This window comes from Mesoplodon bidens (assembly GCF_964165515.1).
Source record: "Mesoplodon bidens genome assembly, chromosome: 3".
NCBI classification, from domain to species: Eukaryota; Metazoa; Chordata; class Mammalia; order Artiodactyla; family Ziphiidae; genus Mesoplodon; species Mesoplodon bidens.
This window is the reverse complement of record NC_138178.1, coordinates 151,656,770-151,678,489: the sequence shown is the minus strand read 5'-3', so window position 1 is coordinate 151,678,489 and position 21,720 is coordinate 151,656,770. Positions and strand designations below refer to the sequence as shown.

At 40.4% G+C, this 21,720-nt stretch overlaps 1 protein-coding gene across 10 annotated transcripts in view; it reads right to left on the bottom strand.

The window, feature by feature from the left end:
* The window catches only part of TTLL5 (tubulin tyrosine ligase like 5), a 310,875-nt gene that overhangs the window by 183,895 nt on the left and 105,260 nt on the right, over window positions 1-21,720 (bottom strand). For 9 of the 10 annotated variants that reach the window (XM_081229115.1, XM_081229114.1, XM_081229113.1 and 6 more), the window contains 8 exons: window positions 15,665-15,822; window positions 14,423-14,729; window positions 9,871-9,991; window positions 6,812-6,958; window positions 5,602-5,705; window positions 3,947-4,074; window positions 1,356-1,439; window positions 384-785 (listed from right to left, as the gene is read on the bottom strand). In XM_081229115.1, coding sequence (XP_081085241.1) covers window positions 384-785; window positions 1,356-1,439; window positions 3,947-4,074; window positions 5,602-5,705; window positions 6,812-6,958; window positions 9,871-9,991; window positions 14,423-14,729; window positions 15,665-15,822 — 1,451 coding nt within the window. Of the gene's footprint in view, window positions 1-383; window positions 786-1,355; window positions 1,440-3,946; window positions 4,075-5,601; window positions 5,706-6,811; window positions 6,959-9,870; window positions 9,992-14,422; window positions 14,756-15,664; window positions 15,823-21,720 lie in introns of those variants that run through there. The other variant, XM_081229122.1, reaches the window with a different exon arrangement.

The window sequence follows — 21,720 nt, the reverse complement described above, 5'->3', positions numbered from 1 at the left end:
CAACAGAATGAGAGAAAATACTTCTAAATCATGTATCTGGCAAGGGACTTGTACCCAGAATATATAAAGAACACTTACAACTCAACAGTAAAAAGACAAATATCACAATTATCTCTTGACTACCCTGTAAGCTCCCAGTAAACAGAAGCCTTGCCTTACTCATTTCTTTATCCCCAGCACCCAAAAGAAGTTGTTTCATTTTCTTGTCAGTGAATGAGTGCCAGTGGACCAAATGCAAGACTCTTCCTTAGTCACATCAGAACTATGCACCCTGTGTCCCTTTACCTTTCAAAAGAAAAGGCAAAGGGAAGAGATGGCATTCTTTTTTAACTGGGGCTGGGGAAAAGCTGACATTGTGGAGTGCCTTTCATTCTCTCACTCACCTGCCTTTGCTGAAGAGGGACGAGACAGTTTCTGGCTATAGATGTGCGCAGCACTTTGGAAAGAGGAAAAGGGGCCAATGGTGTAACTGCCTGATCGACAGCGCGGCAGACCAGCGGGGCTCAGTATGTTCTGTGTCCCAGGATGGATGGAGGGAGAAGCACTGTCAGGGACCGTGCTCAGTAAAATTGCTGGCTGGTGAGCCATGCTGGAGATAGCTGGAGGAATCTGAGATAAAGAAGAACGGTGGCCTGGCCCTGGTGAGAGGTCAGAGGTGGTAATAACAGATGACAAATGGGTATTGGGAATTTTCTGCAGAAGAGTAGCAGCAGGACCAGAGAAAGAAGTAGAGGAAGGACTGGTATAGGCCAATTCAGCCTCTTTTTCTGCTGAAGTGGTAAATCCTATTAAAACAAAAACAAACAAACAAAAACAGATCATTTTAGGAAAAATTAATGTAAATTCTGTATGTAACATGAAGCAAACATTTTTAAACATCAAAATAATCTTAGCATGAAACAGACATAATGAAAAATACAAACTTTAATGAGATTCATCATGAACTTAATGAATACTGCCCACTGAGACACTGTGGCAATGGAAACAGTTTATTTTTAGTCCCTTCTGAAAGCTGGTGCTGGGACTACCTCCATCAACCAGAGCAGGTGCTTTACAAACGTTAGGGCATCAGGACAAAGTTTCTGGTAATGACAGCTAACTCCTCTCCCTCTGATTTTCACCCTTCTAGAAAAAAAGTGCTCAGAATTTTAAACATTAAGAAAGTGAGAAATTCCTTGGAAGGATAATAGGCTATCAGTAGACAAAAGGAAATTCTAAGGGAAAAGGAAAAACAAAGAAAAGGAGCTTTTTGGAGTAATGTCACACGCCCGAAAATCATTTAATATCTGATGACTTTTTTTCATTTAGAGATTTATCAGAGAGCAGCAAATCTATGTAGGTTTGAAGTCACTCACGAGATAATTTATCAGAGTGAATTTCTGTTGCTTGTTGCTTCTTGGGGTGCTTTATTTTCACTTCTTCCATCGTTTCAGGGTGATCTGAAATAAGAAATAAATACTGAGCTTAGGCTCTGTTACTAATCAAATGCTAGAGCATTGCTCTACACATAATTTGGTTTCCAAAATATAACACAACTAGTAATAAATGCTAGGAACCATTGCATTTCTCACCACACTTTTCCAAGGATGGCCACGCCCACAGCCCTGTTGAGTGGGACACCAACCAAATGATTCCCAACTAGCCCCAACCCCAGCTCCAGCTGACTGAATCAGGAAAAGATACCAAAACCCAGGGCAGCCATCCATGGACTGCCAACAAGCTACGACATGCCTGGGAAAGAAAATGAGTAAGGGCAGTAAGATGCCTCTGTCAAGAATTCAGACTTGGGGAGCTAAGAGACCAAACTGGTCGGTGGTACACAGTGGAGCGAAGAAGTCATAATATATCTGGACCAGGCAACTGCCAAGAGATAGAAAGAACAGCCCCAATATCTGTTGGCATGATACCTGGATACTGCAACAGCTCTGTATCTTAATCTCCTCAGCTTTACTTGAATAAGCTGAATGAGTTTGCTTATTAGATAGATTGATCAGTATATTCAATAACAGAATCACTCTAATAAAATAAATTTCCACCGTAATAAATTAGTTTTTTTTTCTACTGCAGAATTTTGAGACAGAACAGCCAGAACTAATCATATATTTAGAGAAATATTCCAAAAATCTTTCTCAAGGGCCAGGTTCATACAGAAACTTAAGACTGGCCATTTTACAGATCATCTTTCAGAATGAAAGAGTAAAGACATATGAATTCTCTTCCGTCCATCACCACCAGCACTGGTAATACTGTCACACATTTGTTTGCTCATGTTTGTAACGAGTCCAGATACTATCAAATGTCATACTGTTGTTCCCTTGATTGAGGCCTTCCTACTGCCCCTGTAGTTATTCTTGATTGGTATTGCTAGGTATAGACATTATTATGTAAAGGTAGTCCTTAACACATGAACCCCAGAATTTCCGAGGACGCATCTGTACAAACAGGTGCTGCTAGTACATGCTGTTAGGGCTTCTCCATTACTACCAGGGGAGAAGTTACTACCTGAATGCCAAGCTAGGACTTCACCTGCCTAGCCCACTTTTCCCTACCCCAACCTCATTACAAAAACTCCTCAGCCTCCCTTTCCCAACACTGTTAGAGGGTCTTTTCAGAGATCCTACCAGCCTTCTTCCTGTATTTACTCACCCAACTTCATCCAGCAGACAATAAATATTATAAAGTCAAGAACTGTGACAGTCCTGGTCCCTGTATCTCTAGCAACTATCACAATGTCTGGCACATGATAGGTGTTCATTAAAAATATGTAGAAGGAATGAATGAATGGATAAACTAGCTTTAGAACTCAGATAAGTTAGGAAAGCTCAAAGAAGAGGGCTGGACTCAGAAGTATTTCTACTAATACAATACTCTAAGTATACAGTGAGCTAAATAGGCTTTTGTAGACTAACCTCTGAAGCTAATCAGTTATTAAAACAGTAACACCATTTCCTTGGGAAAACTCACTCTACATTTTAAATGATCAGTTTCCCCAGCTCTTTCCACATTAGACTATGATAGCCTTAAGAGGAGCAAAGAAATCTACATCTTTGAATCTAGAGGTTAGCATACTACAAAATTAGTATATTGATTACCTATGTCTTATGCTTCCATCTAGATTTTAAGTGAATCTTACACTTGAAGCGCAAGCTTTGTTTATAACTGAGTATTGCTGCTATTTTTTGATCATATGACATGAACTAGATAGTTTGGTCCACATCAGTTCCAAAGTCCCAATCGTGGAGTTCCCCAGCAGTGAGAAAGTTTTGAAATGTGTGGGAACATTGGGTTATCACAATGACTGAAGGAAGATGGTGGCATTTAGGGCTTGGGACTATGGATATTAGACATCCCACCAGGTATGGAATATTTCCCACATAACAAAGAATTCTCCCACCCCAAATGCAAATGGTGATGAGCTGGAGGAACCAAAAAATTTAACAGGAGTGAGAAATAATCATTAGGAGAGGCAGAAGAACAGAGACTAAGAGCACAAGCTTTGAGTCAGGTAGACTAAAGTTCAGATTCCTGTTCCACTGTCTGGTGCAGGGCACCCTTGGGCAAGTTACTCTGTCTCTTTCAGCTCTGTTCCCTCATCTGTAGAGAAGTTTTATAATAGCACCTACTCCATATGGTTTTTGGAAGTAAAAAAATAAGATCACGTCCAGTAGACAGTAATATGAGCGCTCACTAAATGTTAGGTATTATTAGCTTGTCTTGAAAACAGCTCTCTGATGTTAACTATCATGAAAAAAAAATTAGACCATGTCCCTCTTGCCCTTTTAGGACAAAAATATAAGGCCTCCTCATCCCCTACCCACACACTGCAAAATTTTACCACCTTGGAGTCTATTAGTGCTTAGGCAACATATTATTTTTGGTTCCCCTTTGCACATCTCATTTTTTCACTTGTTCTTCTTATTTTTCATTAATTAACCAATATACTTACCAGCCTTTGCCCTGCTATCAGAAAAACTGTTGCTGTTTTTAGAACTTTTTGAGTGAGTCCCCAGGAAGACACTTGCAGACTTGTTTTTTTGGGTATAAAAAGTCAACACCTCCTCCAGTTCAGCCTCACTGAAATGGGGAGAGAAAGTATGGTCAGAACAGGAAGGTGTTCTGGAAAATCTTTCTACCAGATTTTATTATGAAAATGGAGTAAGCTGAAGAAGGGGACAATGAAAAGCACAAGCTGGAAACTCCCTATTAATAGATGGTAAAAAAAGAAATATAAATGAAGCAGTCTGAAAAATTTAAAGCATGACAAGGTTTTATTCATTCCACAGTGAATATTCTAGATCTGCACTGTCCAATATAGTAGCCACTAGTCATATGTGACTATTTAGATTTAAATGAATTAAAATTAAAGATTCATTTCCTTGATTACACTAGCCACACTTCAAGTACTCAGTAGCTACAACACAGAAAGTTCTATTGGACAGCCATGTTCTAAATCAGGGGTCAACCAACTACGGAGAGTGGGCCAACCCTGACCAGCAGGCTGTTTTTGTATGGCTCCCAGCTAAGAACGGTTTTCATATTTTTAAAGAAGAGTATGCTAGAAAGACCACATGTAGCTCACAAAGTCTGAAACATTTATTATCTGGTTCTTGGCAGTTTGTCCACCCCACTTCTAGATAATTGGAGTATATTCACTAAAGAAGCCACTTTGTCATAAATACGGAAACTCACCAGCGTAACCAAGGAAGATTTCCCTAACCATCTATACAGTGGAAACTGAACGAGATGGTCTCTAGGTCACTTCAAATATTGAAATTATATGCACGTTTTACGAACATCCACAAAATGGAAAGTGTAAGGAAACAGATGAGGGCCCATAGAATTCTTCCAGTAAACATATTATGCATGGATTTTATAAAATCTGTAGCAGCTCCTCACTGGCCTTTTGCATTTTTTTCCTGGAGCCTGGCTATGTTCCAGATAAGTGGCCTTCAAATAAGCAAAATATTCCTGCAATATTACAAAGAACCTATAACCTATCTTCAGAATACACTGTAATGACAAACTTGGAAACTGCTCCTATGAATCTCAGAGTAAACCCCAAGGTCTCCAAAGTAGCAAAGAATGGCCTGGCTAATTTGTATCAAGATAGAGAGCTGAATGCTGAGATTTTTTCAACCCCTAAAAGCTAACCTTAAGCATGAAGGACTTGTTTTATTTTATATACATTAGGCGTAACCCTTACAGGGCTGAGAAACTGCCAATTCCTCAGCCCACTCAACGTAGGCAAAATGTGGTCATCTCTACTGCATCAATAGGTCAGGGATAAATTCAGATCCAGTAAACACTAGAAACCTCTAACTTCAGCTTTCCGAAGTGCTCCCTCAGCCTTTAGAGTGGTGTGTACTTTGAAGCTGTCTAGAAATACATCCCAGATGCCCAGCAGCAGTGTTTTGATAACTAAAACCATGACAACAGCCAATAATTGGCTGAGATATGGAGAGATCAAGCCTATGAAACCCTTCTTCTCCTTCTAAGAGTGATTTTACTCACATCCATATGTTAGAAACAAGGGGCTACTGGGAATCAATGGGGCAGTGTGGAAGACAGAATAAGATACTTTTTCTTAAGAATGTCTTCTACCTTGCTTGTCTGATGAACTTCCGAAAGTTTTCTGTATTCACCCCATCTTCCTCTTCTTCCTCAAGTTTCTTCTTCGATTTCTTTCCAGCCATTTGTTCTGTTTCCTGTCCAGTCCCCAACCCCACAGAAAAACAAGATAAAACTGACTCCTGATAAATGCATACTTCATCGTCTGGTTTCATTACCCTTGGGTTAATTTGTCTTTACAGTAAAGACATTTAATTCCTCCATGTACTTTTGCCACCTATAAATCTGATATATTATTTTCTGTCATTATTTCATGAAACATTTTAGAGTTTCCAAGTAAGAGTTGCATAATAAATATAAATTTTGATCATGTTTTTACTTTTTACTCAGGTAGCCCAGTGAAAAAAGAGCTTGGTAATGTCTGTGGTCACACTTGAAGCTTTAATAGAATGACAACAGAGACACTGTATTTTGTTACAGTTAGGGAGAGGAAAGATAGGTCTTGGGAGACACCCCTATAGCAGCAACCAAACTGAGTAAATTCTTCACTTATGTAAGTTGTCCCAAAATTCTCAACAGAGCTGGAGTAGCTATGTAGCTATGGATTTGGTGTGTTGATACTGTACTGACCATTCCACACATTTCACAAAAGCTATTTAAATTTCCAGGCTTCAGCTTTCCTTTCTGAAAAATGACCATGCTCCCCGCTCCCTCCACCCCAAAATGACATTTCTAAAGCATTCTAAGACCCTTGGATAAAAGATGCTTTGCAGACTATTCTCACTAAATAGTCTATTTTCTGGGCTTGGTTGTAAAATGAAGTCACTATGTAAAATGTTCTAGAGAACAAAGTGTAACTCTCTCAGGAAGGAAGACTGTGTCACTGTATTAAATCCACAGTTCAAATTTGCTCTCAAATAGTCAACTCACCACTGTCTCCAGGCACAATAATGACAATGCAAATTCACATAGCCCAGGATTCATCTCAGGTGCAACAGCACTCAACAGGGATGTGCCTTTGGATGAGAGTGAACAACAGCCCCTGGGCCTTCACAGGTAATAAGTAGCTTTTCAGACCAGCTGGGTTAGGGAGTGACGTCCTGCTCCCCATAATGTCCCACACAGCATGTGATAATGCCAAAAGGGAAGAAGAACCTCTCCGCCCAGCTGGACAGAGGCTTCTAGCCTGCTTCGGACAGTGCGTGGCAATCCAAAGCACAAGACTAACGGATGAACCACCTACCTTGTTGTACACAATGATAAAGTCACCCAGTTGGTGGGCCAGGATTCTTCTGCGCTCCAGAAGTGCCAGTCTCCGACTGGGTAACACCATCCTCAGTGAGTGCTGGAGGTTACTTGATGCTCGCTTGAGGAAACGAACCACAAGCTCCTATAAATTAAAGAGTCATTGGGGGAAGAAAAGAAGGGATTGTGCTTAAGCAACAGAAGACAAGCCATAAGGGGATTACACAATAGAGAGATAAGAAGAGGTATACTACACACTTCAACAAATAAGACCCAGAGCAAACATACTAGGTATAACAAGGATACAGTAAGACAAGAACAAAACGAAACAAACATATCCTCTTCCTTTAACCAGCTGGCAGTGGGAAAATCAAAATCAAGTATGTGTGCAAATAAGTATGTAATAAAGTAGTAGCTGTAACAGTACAATTCATATATACATAGTGTACTATAATAGTGCAAGGTACGGCTATCACTTCCTATAGGGTGGTCAGAGAACGATACTTAGGGAAAGTAACAGGTAGAGGAAACGAAAACCGTGGATCAAGTCATCCAAGGTGAGAAGGGGGGGAAAGAACACAGAAATACTGACACTCAGAGATCAGAAAGAGGAGGAAGAATCAGAAACAAACAAACAACAACAACAACAAACCATGACAGAAACATCAGAAATGTAGAAAGAAACACGGGAGAAAACAGTGTCATGCAAGCCAAGGGAGGAAGGCTCCCATGTCACAGCTTCCAAGAGGCTGGAGCAGGAAAGGACCACAACCACTTTCAGCAGAGTAAAGCGGACAGAAAGTAGAGGTTAAGAAACGAATGGAGGGCTTCCCTGGTGGCGCAGTGGTTGAGAGTCCGCCTGCCGATGCAGGGGACACGGGTTCGTGCCCTGGTCTGGGAAGATCCCAATTGCCGCAGAGCGGCTGGGCCCGTGAGCCACGGCGCTGAGCCTGCGTGTCCGGAGCCTGTGCTCCGCAACGCGAGAGGCCACAACAGTGAGAGGCCCGTGTACCGTTAAAAAAAATAAATAAATAAAAAAGCAGATTAAAGAAACGAATGGATACTGAAGAATACAGGTGAAGAGCAGAAACTACTGATTTAAAAAGTTTAGTGACTAATGGAAAGAAAGAACTGTTACCAGGCTTGCAAGGCGATAGCTTTGTATTTGTTTTTTCTTCCCCAAGAATAAGTGTGCTTTTAGAGTTGGGGGTTAGCAAGGAGGGCATAGTGAAAGGTCATTAAGGGGTAGAAGGGATACATCTCGCTTGAGACGGGGCAAAGGATTTTGAAATCTGAACAGATACCAATCAGATCATTCATAACATCACAAATGCTTCAGAGAGAGATTTTGCAAGGCCAAGGGCCTTAGAGATAATAGTTCCCTGCACCCAACCCCCAAACACAGTAAAATTGCCTGAAGATGATGGATCTGGGGAACTTCTGTCGATGTGCCTTCTGTGAATTACATGATAAAGGAGCTCTAAACCTAACTTGGATCAGAGAAGGCAATTCTACACTTACCTTCCTCATAAACAAGACCACTGCCACCATCATCAGGTAATGCCTTAGGGTTTGTTGTTTAGACAGATTTTCAAATAGGAATGCACACAACTGACACTAAGTTCTGCAGTGATGATCCTATATATTCTTATAAAAAGCTCCATAGAAATCCTGTGTGAATTCCAAGTCAGCAGTTGCAATAGTTATTCTCTTCTGAGCTATTTTTTTCTTCTTGAATTTGATTTTGGTTCACTGTCCTTTGGTGACAGTTTACTCCAACATAAAGAAACAGTCTCATAACCAGAGTGTTGCATTTCATAGGTCTACTCTGCTGTCTTTACTATAGGCTGGTTTAAGCTGTTATATTAAAACATTATTTTTTCACAGTGGAGCAGACAAACTGACTCTCAAAAAGGCAGTTTCAATTTTCCACTTGGAAAGAGCAGAGCTAACATTTTCCATTGATGGTTGAAAAATTACTCACAACACACAAGGTTTTATCTCTGGGTTGTACTGGCTACTTTAAATTCACAAGTTGTTTTCTGGGATATCCATCATGCTTTCATAATAAGCCCAGCATACTGTACACCTCTGATATGTGGAGAACTGAAAATTACAGTAGGATCACCACTGAGCTGGAAAGGATGCAGCTTTCTCAGACTTAATGGTCCTTCTCTTTTCAGTGACAGATCCCTGTGGTTAAAAAGCCGAAGGAAGGGCTGTGGTTTCTTCTATATGCATTGACCTTACCAAAGACCTTGAAGCTCCCTGTCATTCTGATCCAAAAAGAAAAACATTGCTGGTATATTAAATTTTAGGCAGGTTCGAATGACCAATATACAGTAAAAATTATTACACAAGTTTGTTTCCAGTAATCTAAGAATTTTATAAAGTGACAACTAGTAAAGAAAAAATGGAGGATGGTACATTCTCAGAGGGCGCATGATAAAGTGTTGATTTTCAAAGAGCTAACTTGACCCCCCGGGACAGAAAACAAATGCTTTATGACCCATGGAAATAGTGCAAGAGCAAATAATGTACAATTGCAACATCTGAGTTTAAGTTCCAGCTTCAGCACATATGAGCTACAGGACAACAGGCAAGTTACCCCCTTCCTCTAGGTCTTTGTTTCCTCATCTGCAAATGGAGATGACAGTGCCTGTATCAAAGAATTAATAAAATGTGAAGCTGCTTGAGACAGGACTCTGCAAATTGTTATTCCTTTCTAGGGCTTTGCACGGGCCTGACATCCAATGAGCAATCAATTTCCATTTTCAGAATGAAGTAAATTAATGCCCTCAACACATACTGTGAGGAACATGGCTCCAGATCCAAGATTCACCTCACAGAAAATAAGAGAAATCTGCAAGCTATACTGTGGAATAATTCTTTCACCACAAGTATACTGTTCTTTATCTTAGTATAGGAAAGAAAAGAAAAGAAGGAAGGAAGGAAGGAGGGAAGGAAGGAAGGAAGGGAGGGAGGGAGGGAGGGAGGGAGGGAGGGAGGGAGGGAGAGTAAGGGAAAGTAAAAAAGTTCCAACAAGAAGAGCCTCACCATCTGTTCATCCTCTTTGGCAGCCCAACTGGCACTGAACGTTTGACCTCCGGTGTCTTTCATCAGTCGGATTTGAACATGCTGGAGATAGGCAGAGAATGCTATTCGGGCCTGCACTTTGCTACAGAAATCCAAAACAACATACCGTTATGAGACGGAATGGTGCACCTAGCAAACGTGTGTTTGCCTCTCTCAAAGTGGCCTTTGAGGATCCTTCTATTAGGATGGCTAAGAAAAATGAAGCCCATCATACAGTCACTGAGTAAAGATTCCTTCTACCCGGTACATGAGATTTCTTTTTTTCCTATTTAAAGAATCAGAGATGGAGAATCCTACTTATTTTCTCATTATTACCATGGCGTGGGGGGCGGGGGGGAAATCAAGCAAGAATAGAGAATCATGTTTCCTACTCTTATACCTTAACTTTTGGAACCTTTACACAACTTTCTTGGGGAAATGGACAGAAAAAGTACTGAGTTTTCACAAGAACCTCTGTATTGATACAGAAAGGTTTTTCTGCCTTGGAGGCCCTTAAAAACATACTTATCAGTTAGTACAAAAGTATGGCTTTTGCTATAGCAACTAATTTCTGGTGTGCAAAAGCCTCCAAGGCAGGAAACAGATAAATCCTACAAAGGAACTTTGAGACCAAATTGAAGGTCAGGCTTTTCTCAACTACAAGACAGGAGTGGCTGGAGCCCAGAACAAATGAGTGAGGTCCAACAGAGTTTGGCATAGATGCACTGACCGGCTAGGATGAGCCCAGATGTTCAGGGGGAAACAGAACTCCACACATATAGTAAAAAGCACCTCAGCAACATCACTGATGAAGCCAGCTGATTTCTCCTTGGTGGTCTAGGTTGGAAACAAGGAAATCTGATCAAGCTATCATTTAGAAGACAGAAGTACCAGAGAAACACTGATGACTTTCACTTCAGCTGCTAACTGCAGCAGATCTGTTTCCTTTCAGGAGAGACTGTAGTTACTTCAGCTGCTTGGCCTTCTGACATGCTAGCCAAAATTACCTCAGCGAAGATTAGGGCCCAACACAAACTTTGTTTACAATCCTCACACATGCAATCACTGAATGCTTTCTACTCACTGTTCCCCCAAGGTTAGGACGAAGGACTTGTCCAGAGCAAACTGGAAATCCTAGGAAGGTCTACATCTAGCTTCTATGTGTGTGCTGGAAGGGAGAGGAGTCAGGTTGGGGAGTAGATTTGCTTTTCAAGCTCTTCAGAGTATGAAATATGAGGCTACATCTTTGTTATTAAGAGGAATAGTTTATGGGAGCACAATACGATTTTGAAATTTATATCTTCAAATGTTTTTCATCATGAAGAACACTTAAAATCCTTGTTCTGGAGACCATATACACTTTCCTCTCAACCATTCCGATAAGCTAATTATTTTCAAGTCAAAATAAATGAAAAAAGACTCTCCATTTTGGTCAACAAATTCACTTGCAATAAAGTGAGCTAAAAATGGCATGTGTCAGACACCTCCAAATGTAGTAAAATACTCAATTTTATTGACTATTTCCCTAGTATTAAAATATGAAGGTCTTCTGGATAAGGGAATTACTGCTTGGAAGTTGAGATTTCAATCAACCTTTTGTTGTAAATCAAACGAACAAGAACTGAGTTTTCCATCTCTAAAAACCTTACTAAAGAGATCTGTGGGAGGTTAATCCTGAGGTTGTCCCTAAGGTATTGGACACATTGGTCAGCTAGTAATCTGTAACTGACAAACCAAAATAATAGAATAATTTACACCAAAGAAATCTGTTTTTAAAAAAATAAAAGCCTATGGAGATCCTCAGCATACAAAAACATACAACTTAGTGGGCTGGGGCCTGGAGTCTTGAATCCTTGCCATGGACCACCCCCAGATCCCTCAGTAGCCACTGAGATGCCCCACAGAATTATGGGCAGCTCCAGGGAACACAGTTTGAAAACCACTGATTTATTACATTAACACACCCTGCAATTACAAGAGTTTACTCTTTAAAAGTAAGATCCGTAAGATTTATGAATAACTAATTTATTTCTACAACATCTAAGTAGAATGTTATTGCTGGAAAGGACATTAGAATATAGTCCAGTGGTTTTCAAATGTTCTATTTCAATTCAGTGGACTCCTCCTTCCTCTCTAGAGAGCACAGTTTGAAAAACCTGTCTATGTCTAACCCCATACCCTGGCCTAACAGAAAAGAAAACTGAGGCCTAGAGAAGCTCTCTGACTTGCCTGTGGTCACACCGCCAGTTGGCAAGCACTGAAAAGCCAGAGCCAAGTCTTCTGACAGAGCCCTCTCTGCTCTCCACTGACGCAACTACTCTCATTCTCCACGCACCGTTCCAAACCTTAACTCTACCCTCCAACCCCCTAAACGCCAATATCACCCTCCATCCTTGCGGTATAAGAACTGACCTCTAGCTTAGAAACTAAAGGCCGTCACGCTTATATAACTACACTTCCTGCCTCTTTAACCTCTAACGACTGCATTCATTACCGGAAGAGACACCCCTCCACTGGCCTCTTCCTACCTTCCTTTAGGACAACATATCCATTTCTGTATCTCTAATTCTTTTACCACCAAAGCCTTCCCCTAATCTCTAAATAAGCTCCAGAATCCCTGTCTTAAGAAATCATTTTTCTCTTAGCTTGCTCCCTCTCTGTGATGAGTTCTCACCTGTCTTTCATTCATTGTCAAACTCTCTGAAAAAGTTAGTTCACACTTGCTTTCCTAGTTGCTCAACTCACAATTTCTCTTCTACCCACTAAGTCCACCCCCAGGTCATAAAAGCAGGAGACTCTTTTCAGGCCTCATCCTAACTTGGGCCTCGGGAGGCACTCTATAGCTTGAAACTCTCATCTTGTAGCTTTTCAATACTGTCTCCTCCCAGTTTTATAGCTCCCTCTCTAACTGCTACTTCTTGGTCTCGTTACTATTGAACGCTGGTTTTCCCCGGGGCCTCAGTTCTCTTCCTTTTCTCCTGTCTATGTTTGCTGAACTAAACTGAAATGGACAAGCTCACCTACTCTAAAGTTGTACAGTCCTGTTCAACTCTGACTTTCAAGGCTGTATTTTCACCTATCTACTGATCATCCTCATCCCAGAGCACTTCCACCTCCCCGTGTCCCAAATAGAACACATTATTTCTATCATGAAACCAACTCCTGTGCTCCTTATATTGACTGATGGCAGCACCAAGTTACCAAACTTGGAAAATTCAGTCTCTGTGGAATTCTTACATCTACAGGGACCAAGCCCTACCAATTTGAACTTGCAAATTTCATTAACTCCATCCCATTCTCTTCATTCCTATAGCCATTGCTCTGATCAGGACCTTCATCTTCCTGGCTCTGGACTACTTGAACAGCCCCTAACTCAGCTCTCTACCCTTAGTTCTCCTCTTATCAATCACTATCCCACAATGCAACCAGAAATTTACTTTCTAAATCAAGATCTGACCATATCACACATCTGCTTAAAAATTATCCATCTAGGAAATAAAGTCCAGGCTCCTCTATGGCACTTTATGATCAAATGACATCCAATCTTTTAGTCTCACTTCTTATTGCACCCTTTTCTCCATGTAACGTCACACCACTCATCTGTATTTCTCAAACTTGCCAAGCTCATTCCAGTTTCAGGTTCTTTATACTTGCTGTTCTGCCTGGAATATTCTGCTCCCTGATATTCACATGACTTACTCCTTGGCATCATTTGGGACTCACCTTAAAGCTTACCTCTCCATGCCCAAAGCACCAGAAGCTACAGAAACTTTCTGTCCAATTACACTCTAATACTACACCCTATTTTATTGCCTACACAGCACTCCTTACTGCCTGAAATTACCCTGTTTCTTTGTTTACTGTCAGTCTTCCCCACTAGGCTGGGGGCTCCACGACTGTTTTGCTCTCCACCGTAACACTATAGAGCCCAGCAGAATTCCTGGTAGAGATCAAGTGCTCAATAAATAGTTGTCGAGGAACTGAACGAATGACTGCACTATCACCCCCCTGTGCCTGTGTTCCCTCTACTAGCACTCCTATACTTAGCTGTCACCTCCCAAATCCGGAAAGCCTACCTATCGGGGAAGGCCCGGTTCAAATACTGCCTCCTCCCTAATGTCTCTCTAGCCCTCCCAAGCAAGACCAATCACTCCTTTTCCTGTGTCCTAAGAGCCCTTTGTCCACACTGCGGTCATAGCCCCCGCTCTTTAAGTGTCCCCACTCTAAGCCATGAACTGCTTGAGCTCCCTGTCTCGGTCACCTTGTGCTCGTAAGTCACTAATGCTGAAACCCGACAAATATTTGTTGAGCCAGGGAGACCTGCGTTTGTATCACAGTTCTAGACCTTGGACAAGCAACTTCTCTAAGGCTCAGTTCCCTTGATAGTAATAATATCAAATCACAGTCATTAATTCACAGGATTCCTGTGCATAAGAAATGAAAAATGGCTATAAAGCCACAAGCACAATACCCTGGTACACGGTACAAATTAGCTGTTTTCCGTTTTGCTATTATAATTAGGAAAGGTACATACCTAAGATTGCCATTATCTTGCAGAATCTGCATCAGGTTAAATTTAGGCTCTGGTTCCTGAGTCTCAGTTTTGCAGCACTGTTCACCTTTGTCATTCCATTCAGGAACTTTCATGGCATTTTCTTTGGGTGAATTTTCTACCATAACGGTCAGTGAGGGTGTGTGTTTGGCTTGATTTTCTCCGAGGGACCCTGCAGACTCCTCCTGGGAAGCTTCCTGTTCTTCATCTTCACTGTCTAAGGCAACTTCTTCCTCCTCTTTGTTCTCTGTCTCAGTTTTAACATTCATTTCAGCTGGTGGGGTAATCACTAAATGCGAAGAATCACTAATGTTGCTGAAAAAAGGATTAAATTTTCCTCTCTCCCAATACCTTCCTTTTATCTTTCCAGTAAAAACCCATTTCTAAATCAGACCACAAATAATGCACAAAATTAACAACATACGCACATCCCTCTTATACATTCTAAAAACCTATTAATGATCTTCATTAGAGTTGCTGTTTCTCATCGTAATACCAAAGGTTCTCTCACAACTTAAGGCAAAAACCCTTTTAGTAGAGTAATCTCTACAGCGTGTTAGAGGTTTTCAGAAGGGCATCTTTCACGGGGGTACAATAAGCAGGGGAATATCTTTCTATCATATGTTTATCCATTATCCTTCTCCTTCACTGCCTTGGAAGGTCTATGAGGACAAGGACCATAGCTTTTTTATTCACCAATGAAACCCCAGTGACTAATGTGCTTGATACAGGCAGTCAACAAACGAGAAAAGGAGGGAGAAAAAGGAAGTCAATTCATCAGTGACAAACAGATCTGTAACAAGGGAGATTCTAGGAGAGAAAGAAATTCCCCTTTTTCTGTTCATGTTTAAAATACTTACACAATTCAGCAATGTCAAAGGACGAACTGGATTTCATACCTAATCATGAAAAACCCAAACAATGACGCTCAGGGTTCCATTAAACTTAAGCTAAGTATCAGGTAGTTAAATGATGCTGTAAGAGTAAGAGCAAAGGCCAAAATGTGTGCACGTCGGATATTCTTCAATACACATATCATAGAATGGAAGGTTTAAAAACTTATTATTCTTTTGAAACAAGTTTCTGAGGAAAAAGACTGTATCAAAAAAAGTAAGCATATGTGATCAGAAAGTTCTGATTCATTAAGTGTTAATTAAGAAGCTGATTAAATCGGTCTGACAGGACACAGATCATAGAGCTTGGTGAAAGCTCACCAGCTGGTACCTGGGTATTTTGGTCGCATTGCCCTCAATCTGCCACTCCGTCGTCGACGTTTTCGCACCTCCAGAGACAGGAGCTTCCTCTCATAAAGAGCAGCGTGCAGCTTGGCCCTTGAGTTCATATTCTCTACCTTCAATTCCGGTGCTCCATCAACCACAATTCTATGGGAAAAAACATGGTAGCTAGAGCCTTCAGAAAGTTCTCTCCTTTATTCCAAGGCTAAGTTTGACAGAACTCTGTAATGATGTCAGGCCAGGCATGGTTCCTCTAGTGAATTCTAAAATGTTTGACAGATAAATGGGAGTACTGGAATCTACATTAGACTTTCACTAATGGGCTATCTGAATTTGTTAAATGTTCTGAACAAAAATATATCTGAAGACAATGTTTAAGTATTTTTAAGTATTCAGTACTACTGGCTGACTATTCAGTACAGAGATCATAAAGTGCTACCCAACTATGCCTTAAGAATGACTAGAGATACTGGTAACACTTTAATTCTTAAGCTGGTGATGGCTAGAGGTGTACTTATTATTTTATTTATTCATTATAACGTACTCAGAATTACACAAATATTCCTTTGACATATATGATATTTAATAAATACAGATTTAGCACAGGTTGAGACGAGGAGAGGAATGGCTGATAATCTATGAATACGGCAGCACAGAGCTGAATGAGACTCACAGGGAAAGCATCTTCGTGAAAAGTCACCAAGACCTTGGGACGCACCAAGTCTCAAGCGCTCCAACAGGAGGAGCTTCTCTCTTAGAGTGTACTTAGTCATAGGAGGAGCTGGGGAGAGGTGGCAGGGACTCTCCAGGTATTGAGTACAGGTCAGGAGTTAGGGTCAGAGGCACAGACAAGGGAAGGCAGCAGATGCAGGACAACACCAAATTCAATCAGATCATGGATGGGAAATGGGATGAGGAGAGGGAATGGCTACAGGTACATTAGGCATTAGATAAAATAAATCATAAATTAGGTTAAGTGACAGGAATCAGACCCAATCCACACAAGGACCGGGCAAAGTACAGCACAGGCAGAGACAACCAGGTCAGAAAAGAGAGACAGGGTTCTTGGTCACTAAGTCAGAAAAGCCGTATCCATGTTAGTGTCGGAAAGCAGGCAGCCAACTCTGTATACCCAGAACTCAAGATCTAACTGGTTGGCTCTGAACTCTCTCTCTTGCGAACTCTTCACAACTCAAAGCATATTCCCTTTGAGGTGGAAGTTCATCCTCATTCCTCTGGAAGTTTTCAGTCCCTACGTATGATGGAAAGGCTGTGTCTTTTGTCTATTTAGGACTTTTAGAGATTTCTGGGTGGATGAATTGGATAGTAAGTATTTTGAAGTCCTCCCCTCTAAAGTGGGAAACTGAACCAAGGACTGGGAGGATCCTGATACGGGGTGCAGAAAAGGGAAGCAAATTAATAAACTTTACAAATAGTTCAACCCCAGTTTATCATAGTCTCAGCAACTGAACATTACCCCCTCACACACACACACACACAGTTATGAAAATAGATTTTTGGCCAATTAAATAATAAAGAAAATAAAACAAATCTGATATTTTAAAATAACAACTATAAGCTTCTAAGAAACCCTGAACAGACATATAAATCACAACTATTACAAGGAATGGAGGTAGGGAATGCTGGGGAAAGAAACAGAATTATAGTTCTATAAAGGCAAGGCCCACGCTTGTCTTGTTTCTCACTGGATGAGTGACGCCTATGAGACTGACTGCTCAGCACACACCTGACATACCATAAATACTTCTGAATTAATAAACAACTGAATTCCCCATAAGTTGTAATACCTTTTATCTATACCTACTTTATTTCATTTTTCTACACTTTTACTATGAAATATTTAAACAAATAGAAAGGTTTAAAGAATTATACAGTGAACATCCATATACCCACTGACCAGTTTCTACAATGAATATCTTACTATATTTGTTTCATCACATATATATCCAATCTTCTCTCCTTCTATCCATCAATCAATCCACCTAATTTTTAAAGCATTTCAAAGTTGCACAAAGACATCAGTGCTCTTCACTCCTAAACACTTTAACACTCAAATCATTATGATCTAGAGTTCAGTATTTTATAGGGCTTTGAAAGTTTTTTCTTTTCTTTTTTTTGGGGGGGCGGGGGGAGCTAAAAATGACACATAGTGAAACATCCAAATATTAAATGTCCATATGTCCATTTGATGAGACCTAGAGCTATATAACCCAAACTCTAACATTACTAGCCCCTCAGAAAGTTCTCATGCCCCTTCCCAGTAAATCCCTCCCTCATACTCCCAAAGGAAACCGTTCTGAATTTTTGCATCACATGTTAGGTTTGCCTGTCCTAGAACTTCATAAAGATGGAATAGGATAGTATGAACTCTTTTGTGTTAAGTCTCCTTTCATTCAGCATGTTTTTGAGACTGATCCATGTTGTGAGTATCAGTATGGATCCTTTTTTTTGCTGAGGATTAGTCCAGTGTATGAATAATCCACAGTTCCCTATTCCCCTACTGTTGGACACTGAAGTTGCTTCCAGTTTTGGAATATTATGAATGAAGCTCCTATGAACATTTTTGTACAAGTCATTTTGTGGTTATGCTTTTCATTTCTTCTGAGTAAAGATCTCAGAGTGGAATTTTCTAGGCTAACAAACTGCCAGACTCTTTCTAAAGTGCCTGTACCAGTTTATGCTGCCAGTGACAATTTATCAGAGTTCCATGAGCTCCACATCCTCACTACTGGATGTTGTCAGCCATTTTTTCCAGTTTTATTGAGGTATAATTGACAAATAAAATTATAAGATATTTAAAGTGTACAATGTAATGATTTGATACAATTTTAGGCATTCTGCTGGATGTTTAGTGGTATCTCATGATTTTAATTTGCAATATTCTTATAACAAAGGCTGTAAAGCACATTTTCATTAGTATATTGGTTATTCATATATCTTCCTTCTAAAATGTCAAAGCATTTACATCAAAGCATTACATATTTGTAACTGGGTTGATTGTCTTATAATTATTTAGTTGTAGGAGTTGGTTATATTTTCTATATACAAGTCCTTTGACAGATATGTTTGATGAATATCTTCAGTCTATCGCTTGTCTAGTAATTTTCTTAATAGTGTATTTATTACAAAAATATTTAATTTTGAGGAAATCTAACTTATCATTTTTTCATTTTTGCTGATTACTTACTGTGTCATGTCTAAAGACTTTTGCCAAGCCCAAAGTCACAAAGATATTTTCCTTACAAAGTTTTAGAGTAATAGCTTTTAAGTTTATGTCTATGAATCACCTCTAACTTTTGTGGGAGACAGAGGTTGAAGTTCACTTTTTTTTTTTTTGCGGTACATGGGCCTCTCACTGTTGTGGCCTCTCCCGTTGTGGAGCACAGGCTCTGGACATGCAGGCTCAGCGGCCGTGGCTCACGGGCCCAGCTGCTCTGCGGCATGTGGGATCTTCCCGGACCGGGGCATGAACCCGCGTCCCCTGCATCGGCAGGTGGACTCTCAACCACTGCGCCACCAGGGAAGCCCTGAAGTTCACTTTTTAAAATACAATATTCAGTTCCAGCCCCATTTATTAAAAAGTTTCCTTTCCTCATTGGATTACTTGAGGCCTTTTGTTTAAAGTCATGCAGGCCTATTTCTGGGCTCTTTATTCTGTTCCATTGATCAATTTGCAACAGTTTTGATTACTATAGCATTATAATATTTCTTTAAGTCTGGTACTCTAGGTCTTTTTCAAGATTACTTTGGATATTCTAAGCTCTTTACATTTTCATATATATTGAAAAAAACGGTCAATTTCTACAAAAAAAAATCTACTAGAATATTCTTTAGATCAATTTGGGGAGAATGAATACTTACAATATTAAGTCTTCTAATCCATGAACATGACCTATCTCTGCACTTATTTAGATCTTCTTTAATCTCTTAATTTATTTATTTACTTTTGGCTGCGTTGGGTCTTCACTGCTGTGTGCAGGCTTCCTCTAGTTGCAGCGAGCGGGGGCCACTCTTTGTTGCGGTGCACAGGCCTCTCATTGCGGTGGCTTCTCTTGTTGCAGAGCACGGGCTCTAGGTGCACGGGCTTCAGTAGTTGTGCATGCGGGCTACAGAGTGTGGGCTCAGTAGCTGTGGCGCACGGGCTTAGTTGCTCCACGGCATGTGGGATCTTCCCGGACCAGGGCTTGAACCTGCGTCCCCTGCACTGGCAGGTGGATTCTTAATCGCTATGCCACCAGGGAAGCCCTCTTTAATCTCTTTAATATTTAGGAGCTTTTAATATATAGGTACTGAGCATATTTTGTTAAATTTACCCCTAAGAATTTCATACTTTCAAAAGCTATTATAAATGGAATTTTAAATTTCATTTTCCATTTACTGCTAGTATACTAAAAAAAAACAGATTTTAGTATATTGACCTTGTATCCCAAGACCTTGCTAAGTGCACTTGAATGTTCTTGTAGTTATTCTGTGTATGCCTTATAACTTTCTACTAACCTGATCATGTCATCTAAGAGTAAAGATATTTAACCTCTTCCTTTCTAATCTGTATGCCTTTTATATCTTTTTCTTCCCCTTGCTTTTTTTTTTTTTTTGCGGTACGCGGGCCTCTCACTGTTGTGGCCTCTCTCGTTGCGGAGCACAGGCTCCGGAGGCGCAGGCCCAGCGGCCATGGCTCACGGGCCCAGCCGCTCCGCGGCACGTGGGATCCTCCCGGACCTGGGCCTGAACCCGCGTCCCCTGCATTGGCAGGCGGACTCTCAACTGCTGCGCCACCAGGGAAGCCCTCTTCCCCTTGCTTTATTGTACTGCTTTGGAGGTCTAGTATAAAGGGAACACAAGTGGTGAAAGCAGACATCTTGCCTTATTACTAATCATAGGGTAATCTCCATTATGTCAGTATGACATTAGAAGTAGGTTTTTCATAGAAGGCCTTTATCAGACTGAAGAATTTCTCTTCTATGCCTGATGTGTAAGAGTTTTTCTCATAAACATGTGGTGAGTTTCATCAATCTAACACACATGGGTTTTTCTTTTTTTTTTTCAGCAATAAAATGATGATCTGGTGTTTTCCCCTTTATTTAATATGGTGAATTATACTGACTAATTTTCAAATGTTAAATCAACCTTGCATTACGGGGGAAAATCTCACTTTAGTCATCGGTATTATCCTTTTCATATACTGATGGATTCTATTTGCTAATATTCTTTTAAGAAATTCTGTACCTATGTTCATGTAGATATTAGCCCGTAATTTTTTAAAATGTCTTTGTCAGGTTTTCATGTCATACTTTTCTGGCATCATAAAATGAATTGGGAAGTATCCTTGCCTATATTTTTGAAAGAGTCTGTGGAAGATTGGTGTATATTCTTCCTCAAATGTTGATACAATTCACCAGTGAAACTACCTGGAGTTTGCTTTGTAGGAAAGTTTTTGATTACAAATTCAATATTCTGATTAAGTATTGCAGCTCTATTTACAATAGCCAGGACACAGAAGCAACCTAAGTGTCCATCATCGGATGAATGGATAAAGAAGATGTGGCACATATATTCAATGGAATATTACTCAGCCATAAAAAGAAACGAAATTGAGATATTTGTAGTGAGGTGGATGGACCTACAGTCTGTCATACAGAGTGAAGTAAGTCAGAAAGAGAAAAACAAATACCATATGCTAACACATATATATGGAATCTAAAAGAAAAAAAAAAAAGGTCATGAAGAACCTAGGGGTAAGACGGTAATAAAGACACAGACATACTAGAGAATGGACTTGAGGATATGGGGAGGGGGAAGGGTAAGCTGTGACAAAGTGAGAGAGTGGCATGGACGTATATACACTACCAAACGTAAAATACATAGCTAGTGGGAAGCAGCCGCATAGCACAGGGAGATCAGCTAGGTGGTTTGTGACCACCTAGAGGGATGAGATAGGGAGGGTGGGAGGGAGGGAGACGCAAGAGAGAAGAGATATGGGAACATATGCATATGTATAACTGATTCACTTTGTTAAAAAGCAGA